Consider the following 8,086-nt stretch of genomic DNA (forward strand, 5'->3'; position numbering starts at 1 on the left):
GCTCTGAGAGGCTAGCTGGCAAATGGGCATCGACCAGGAGCCTTATGAGGGCAGAGCTGTCCGCCAGATCCAGACAGAGGTGGCCAGAGGCTGGCGAAAGAAATAAGATGCATCTCCGCCCTCAAGGAGCCCATATTTGAGAATTAACTGGGAAGATGCTGATAAACAGTCCTCCTGACTCACAGATCGAAACTGGGACACAGTCCTTTAGAATTCCCTGCCCGCCCCCCGCCCCCCCCCCGCCAGATGGAGGATGTCAGGTCCTAGCCTGAGCTGGGGCACATAGACGTGGTTGGGAGTCTGTGGACCCGGCATCTGATCTTGGCTTTGCCACTGTGGCGTGCCTGCTTTGTGTTAGGTGCTGGGGATACAGATTCTTCCCTCCTGTGGGTGGGGGGGGCACAGGCCATGGGGGAGACAGACATTCAGTAACCACATAAGTAAATGCAGAATTCACATAGTGCTGGGAGCCCATGTAGCCTAGAGATCTGACTAGTTCTGAGGATTGGGGACAGTGTCTCTAAGGAAGGGATGCCTAAAGGTGAGTAGGTCTCCACTAACAGGATGGGGAATAGCGCCCCAGGCAGAGGGACAGCATGTGCAAAGGCCCTGAGGTGGATGACAACTTGGTGTGGTCAAGGACCAGGGAGATGACCAGAGTCAGAGGGTGACAAGGTGACGGTAAAGAAGCTGGAGAGAGGGTGTTGAGGGTGCTATGAAGCTTTTGTAAGCCATGGGAAGGGAGAACAATGGAAAACCTTTGGAAGTTTTTAAGCTGAGGGTGACATGATACAATGTACCATTTTTAAACATCACTTTAACTGCTGGGTAGAAAACACATTGTAAAGAATTAAAAGTCAGATGGTGTTATTCAGCCATTAAAATGAATGATGTTTTGATACACGCTACAACATGGATGAACCCCAAAAACATGACACTAAGGGAAAGAAGCCAGACGCAAAAGGTCACGTATTGGATGATTCATTCCTTTTATATGAAATACCTGGAATAGGCAAATCCTTAGAGACAGAAAACATCAGTGATTGCCAGGGGCTGTAGCAAAGGGGAATGGAGAGTAATGGTTTCATGGGTAGAGGGTTTTCTTTTGGGATGAGGAAAATACCTGGGGGGCTAAATGGAGGTAGTGTTTGCACAGCATTGTGAATACTTAATGCTATTGAGTTGTTCACTTTAAAACGGTTAACCTTATGTGAATTTTACCTCAATACAAAAAAAACAGAGCAAAGGGAAACAAAAGTGGGATTAGGATTTTAAGAGGCAGCAGCAGCAGTAGCTTAGGTGAGGGAGGAAGGTGGCTTGGTCCAGAACTGTGGGCTGGAGATGGAAAGTAATGAACCAATGTGAAGAGGTGACAATTCTCAGGATCCTTTTCATTCAGATATGCTACGCAAATCAGGAAGGTTGGAAGAACTTTGCTAGATGCCAACGTTGGACTAGGCCTTTGTTGTCCCTGGTAAAACAAGCACATTTTCCTAGGCACAGTTTGTGGTCCAGCCTGCCATGCCAGAGAGCCCGTCCAGAAAGCGGCATGTCCACCCAGTGCTGATACAGCCCCAGAGGATGGAGCTGCCCGTGCCAGCGTTTCATGTTGCTGCTTTCCCCAGAATTGGCCCCATTTCCAGAAAAATACATTTATGTAATAGACATCTAATATCTGTGAAGATCATGGAGAGGATGTTCCTTTTAACGGCATCTGCAGGATATACTGAAAAATAGCCACTAAATTTTAGTCACGGCCACAGTCATCAGACACAGTCGGTTGTGTCTGCTTTCCCCTCCAAGCATGTCTGGGTAATGAGCACAGATGGTAAAGGTGAATCCTACGTCCTGTCTGCAAAGACTTCCTTGGTGGGTGGAAAGCGATATAGAATTTCCTTCCGCCTTCTCTGATTAAATAGCCATTCATCCTCCCACTTTCTCTTCTTCCTATCCTCTCTTCCTCCTTTCTTTCTATCCATCCTTCCATCCTACCATCCCCTCCTCCTTCATTACATCCATCCATCCATCACCCTTTCATCCTTTGACCTTTTCACCCTTCCATCCATCCATCCATCCATTCTTCCTTCCATCCATCCTCCCCTTCCCCATCCTTCCATCTTCTCATTCTCTCTTTCATTCTATCCATTTGCCCTCCCATTCTTTCATCTTCTCATCCTCTCTGTCCTTCATTCATTCCATCCTTCCACTTTTCACCCTTTTCCCCTCTATCCACCCATCCATCCATCCATCCATCCATCCATCCATCTGTCCAACTAACATTTATTTATACACACCCCTTCTCTGCTCCATCTGTGGCCATGAGTGCAGCAGCATTGAGTTACGATTACACCTGTGCTGGGTTAGACTTCCTTCTTCTTTTTATTTATTTTATTTTATTTAAAAATTTTTTATTGGAGTATAGTTGATTTACAATGTTGTGTTATTTTCTGCTGTACAGCAGAGTGAATCAGTTACACATATACATACATCCAGTCTTTTTTAGATTCCTTTCCCATATAGGTCATTACAGAGTATTGAGAAGAGTTCCCTGTGCTGTACAGTAGGTCCTTATTTTACATATAGACTTGGTTCTTCTTGCATAAGGGATCTGGCCTCATCACTTAGTGGCCCAGTGCCTCAAGGCTGCCATCTGTGTTTGGGAGATCATCATGGTACCTATTGCTGCAGGGTTTGACTGCATCCTCTTCATCTGCCAAGGGTCGTGGTGGGTTGAGGGAACTGCTGGATGTTTCAGGTGAAAAACATGGCTTGGCTTCTTCAAGGTTAAGCCCCTGCTATACAGACAGCCAGTCGAACCTGGTCATAGTGACGTTAACATCAGGTCACCTGAACCCTCATTCTGTGCTGGGCCGCGTGCCAAGCACATGATCCCGTAGAATCGTCATCCATCCTTCTTGGGTAGGTGCTGTGGTTTCCCCCATCGTCCAGGTGAGAACACTGAGGCACGAAAAGGTGAGATCACTTTCCTGAGGTCACAGTCAGGACCCAGGCTCCAGACTCCCTGACCCCAAAGCCTGAGAGTGTAACTCCTACACTGCACCCCCTCTGTGTAGACGCCTCTGTGACTCTCCACCACTGGACGCTCGTGTGGAATGAAATGCCGCCCCCGCTGCCTGCTCTTCTGCAGCTACGGTTCGGGGTGAGCCGGCCAGCGCGTGCTGCTCTAGCAGGAGGCGCCTTCCTGGGCCTTGCTGCAGACCCCCGCGGGGGGCAACTCTGCAGGCACACTTGAACTCCTTAAAGCTGAAGGGCAGCAGACCTCCTGGAGAGGGTGACTTTTAGGCTGCCTCTGTGGAAGGCCTCTAGTCTTAAATGAACACCCCTTCCTGGGCCCTCCATCTGGATCTGTGAACATTTGCGAGGCAGGTTTGCTTTGGCCACAAGAGGGCGCCCAACTCCTGGCCACACCTGAACAGGGCCCTGGGGGAGTTGGGGGTTGGGGAGAAGGCGGTGAGGTTAATTTTGGAGCAAACTCTCTTCAACTGATCACCTAAACTGCTGGGGAAGGGGAGAAATGTTTCAGAACCAGCCCAAGAGGTACATTCTATTCAGCTGGGGCCGAGCTAGGGGCTGAGAGCTCCAGCAACAAAAACCACAGGTTCCGACCCTCAAGGAGCTCACAGGCCTGGAAGATGGAGAATTAAAATGCAGCGTGATGAGTGGCCGTCTTCATCCAGATCGATCATTTAATAAACATTTCGTGAGCACCTACTGTGTGCCAGGCTCTGAGCTGGTTGCCAAAGACGGAGAAACGAACAATACAGAGTCACTGGCCTCAAAGACCCTCAGTCCACTTGGGAGACAGAGCCTAAAAGAACAAATTTGGAAAATATAGGAAAGTGCAGCCACAGAGATATATAGAGAATATTTTAGGAGGATGGAGGAGGAACACCAACCCAAGCCAGGAGGAAAGGGGGAGTATCAGGGAAGGCTTCCTGTAGGAAGAACACTCAACCCTGGTTGGGATGGACTGGGGTGTCAAGGAAGGCTTCCTGGAGGAGAGGACACCAGAGTTGTAAAAAAACATATGGGGCCTTGACCCGACAAAGAAGGGGAGGGTTTCCCAGGCCGTGGGAAGAGCATAAGCCAAGGGCTGGAGGTGAGGAGCCGCACAAAATATGTGGCTGGAGCCCAGTGGGAGGGAGCCGGAGAGGGTGGCAGGGCCAGATGGAGGTGGGGCGTGGTTACTGGGTGCCACGCTAAGGAGGTTGGGTCCCCCCCGCTCTCACTGTGTGTGCTAGGGATACATTTCCCTCTCTTCCTTTTTCTGTCTCCCTTTCAGAGCCAAGAAGAAAAGCAAGCCGTTGAACCTCAAGATCCACAGCAGCGTGGGCAGCTGTGAGAACATCCCCTCCCAGCAGCGCTCCCCGCTGCTGTCCGAGCGCTCGCTCCGCTCCTTCTTCGTGGGACACGCGCCCTTCCTGCCCTCCACCCCTCCCGTCCACTCCGAGGCCAACTTCTCCTCAAGTAAGTCCCCGGCAGCTGCACCTGCTGCCCTCCGCGTCCGGGGCGCACGCTCTTCTTTTTCTTCCGCGAAAATACTTGAGAAATGCGGGCGGAACACGCCTCATCCACGGTCCGCCTGCCACCTCCACCTGCGCCACTCATGCCCCTGGGGATGGTTTCGGAGAGAAGGGGGCATGATTGGGAGGCTGTTGTCATTGGTTCCATGTGCCTCCTCTTTTTAGGCCTGCAGGTGTGTAGGGATGACAGCGGGAAGCAAGCATGCAGGGCATTAAAGGAAACATCAGCCTTTTCTCTCCTCTGCTTCTCAGCAGTCCGGTCACAGGATTTTTTCCTGGCCGCTGTGGATAAGGCATCTCTGATTCAATGTTGTAATTTTCTCCCCCACCGCGGGTCAATGCGCATAACCTTTACATCTCAAAGATGGATTTGGGTTCAAACTGGGCTGAGCGTGGCCTGGAGTGGCTTACATTCTGCTCCCATGAATTTTGCAGCAAAGTGGTTATTCCTGGGAGAGGAAATGGAACTTTCTGGTGATCAAGAGCTGAGGTTTCAGAAGGTGTTTAATCTTCTCTGCCTAGAGGCCCCTTTTGCTGAACAGGCACAGATGTGGTCAGAGGGGGTCCCCTGAAAAAAGCCCAACCAGTCTTCCAGCCAAAACAAAAACTTTATTGCCTGGGACTCAGGAAGAGGAGGGGTGCTAGAATTTGTAGGAAAGAGCCCCTTGCCCTTAATACAGCCAGACTGCGTCCACATGTTGATGCTCTGATAAATGATAAGTGTTGTTTCCTGAGCACCAGTATGTGCTACTCACCCACATGTGTGGTATCATTTAGTTCTTGCAATAATCAGTGGTACAGATGGATTATTCCCATTGTATAGATGAGGAAACTGAGGCCCCGGGACATCAAAGAATTGCCTAAAGTCGCACAGCTATGGAGTAGTTGAGTCAGGATTTGAATCTGATTCTTTCTCACTCCAGAGTATACAAGCTTATCTATCATGCCTGATTTGATAACCAAGTTCCTCAAATACCCAGTGGGATACCTTTCTCTAAATGTGGGGTTCTATTCTTTACCTTTACGTAAGGGTTTTAAAACTGTTTTTAGGGAGGCCATGGGCCCTTTAAGAATTGGATGCAATCTATTCATTTTCTCCCTGGAACACTGCACACGTGACATCCAACACAAATGTCCAGTGTCAAGACTGTTGGGTTCAGAACCTCTGCCTTAGCCCAGCTGGATGGTTGGCCCGGGGCAGAACCGTGAACTCAGTTCACAAGCCACAGACGTGTCTCATGAGTCCACTGCAGGCATCAGTGGGGGGTCTGGTACCAGAAGAGACTTGTGTGGACATCAGTTAGGATGAGTTCCAGAGCCTGGCTTATCTCAGTGCCCAGAGGGTAGAGGCCCTGAATCAAGCAAACTAAAATAGTACTCATGACACACGTCGACGGCAGAAGGGGCCAATTTATCAATTTGTCAAGAGAAATCACCGTCAGAGAGACTAGAAACACTCCATGACGGTGGGTGGGCCTGCGTGGCAGTCAGAGGGCTGCGGGGTGAGCCTGGAGGAGAAAAAAGGGGATGACATATCCGATGTGTAATGACAGCAGGGTGGGGCAGGGTGTCACGGCCCTGGAGGGAGCTGCCTGGGTTCCAGTCCCTGTTCTGTTACTTTGGAGCACTGTGCGGACCTCGAGCAAGTCAAGAGCCTCTCTGAGCCTCAGTTTCCTTCATCTGTAAAATGGGGATAACAATAGCTTCACGCCATAGATGGTTGTGAAGATTAGATCAGCTCACATTTATCATGTTGTCTGCACAGTAGTTGGCACAGAGTAAGTGCCTGATAAATGATAGCTGTTGTTCTGATGTTTATTGGCTCCTTAGCCTAGTAGCGTTTCCATCCTCTGGCTCTATGGTTAATTTTGAGGCAGTGGCTAAATGCCTTTCAGTTCACACTCCCCACTTCCTTACGGCCCTAAGAGTGCTTGGAATTTACCTTGGCGTGATGCTGGGTGGCTGCTTCCAGCAGCCATCTGTCTTCGTGCATCGCCATCCCATGAGTGAATGTCAGCATGGCCACCTCAGAGGGCTTGACCATAGCCCTGCACTTTAATTCTGGCCAGAGTAGAAACATTTCCAGCTTGCTGGAAAAAAGAAAAAAAAACAAAACCACAACCCACAGACTTGCACTCTCAGACCTCTGCTTCTGCCAGGGTTTTGTAAGGATTCGCCATAGCTCCCCACTTTTCATGCCTGCCCCATCTGCATCTGAGAGGAGAGGCTTGTCTGCTTGCCTGTGGGCAGGAGCAAAGTTCTGAATTAAAATCAGCTCCTGATACTAAGATGCCCTAGAAGCACCATTGTCTCTTTGGACAGTCCTGGTCCTTGTATGCAGAGAGGATGCTCTGATCTCCCAGGAAGGAGAAAGATAGCACTTTAGTCTCAGTGGGGGAACAAGTGTGTAACCCAAATATTAGCTGGACCCCTATGGACCAGTCCCCTTTTCTTCGATCCTAACAAATGATAGAAACAGAGGCAGCCTGTTGGAATAGGCTCCAGGTCAGGAAATGAGACTCTCTCTGCTGAAGTCTCAGTGTTGTCACCGATTGTCTGTATGACCTTTGTCCCTGCTGAGCACATCAGCTGCATTGTGACAGTTAAGATTCACTGCACTCTGAGGCAGACATCGTCATTCCCATGTTACAGATCAGGAAACTGAGGCTCCGAAAGGTCAGTGATCTTGCCCGTGTTGTAGATTTTGAACCCAAATGCATCCCGTCTTCCTGTCTCTATCTGGGTTTCAGTTTCCCCAACTGTACAATAAGAGACTCCACGCAGGTCCATTCCAGAGCTTAGAAACCCTAAGGCTTACGCAGTGAGTATGCAAAGTGGCTTTTTCTAGGCAGATCTTTTGACTCACTTAGAATGCTGATTTTGGAGTCTCCAGGCCAGGGCTGTTGGGAGAACACAGCTGCTGGCACCGGCTCCCCCATGCTTCCTACAGTCCCGATCTCATGTCACTCTGAGTTGCAGAGGAGAACTTCCTGCCTCTGGGCCCCAGTGCCAGCCTTCCTCCCATGACCCAGCCAAGGGAGCCTCTGAGGCTGTGTCCCTGCCAGTCTGAGTCTGTCCTCCCGTTTGTCACAGTCAGCTCTGGCTCTGGCTGTGCTGTAAGGGTGGTGATCCTGTATCTCGTTACCCCTGATGGTAATGCCTGGAGTCAGCACTGGGAAGATTCCAGCTGCAGAGTGGCCGAGTCTTGGACCCTTGGGGTGCCTAGCCACCTCGGATGGGCTGCGAGAAGCACTTACCTCCTTGGGGCTTCATCCTCCTTCCTTGGTCTGGGGGTGACAAACAGGGGGAGGGAGGGAGGTAGAAGAAGCCCTGGCTTCTGAGGAATCTGTTTCTAAGGTTAGCTATGGACGAAACATAAGGTATTAGACTCTGCTGCTCAGTGTGGAAGATGCTGACTCAGGGGTGAACCTGTTTCCCAGAGAAGTAGAGAACCACGGACTTACCTCTCCATCCTCGCTGTAGTTATTTATTCCATGCTGCCTTCATGCATGCTATGTTACCCCTGTGGTATCTGATTGGAT

General features: G+C 50.1%; 1 protein-coding gene across 1 annotated transcript in view; it reads left to right on the plus strand.

The window, feature by feature from the left end:
- Positions 1-8,086, plus strand: part of KSR2 (kinase suppressor of ras 2) — a gene marked incomplete at both ends in the record, with an annotated part of 397,529 nt that overhangs the window by 229,533 nt on the left and 159,910 nt on the right. The window contains one exon of the mRNA XM_082668163.1: positions 4,304-4,488. Coding sequence (XP_082524289.1) covers positions 4,304-4,488 — 185 coding nt within the window. The remainder of the gene's footprint in view (positions 1-4,303; positions 4,489-8,086) is intronic.

The sequence above is a fragment of the Grampus griseus genome, assembly GCF_964374135.1.
Source record: "Grampus griseus genome assembly, chromosome: 12".
Classification (NCBI taxonomy): Eukaryota; Metazoa; Chordata; class Mammalia; order Artiodactyla; family Delphinidae; genus Grampus; species Grampus griseus.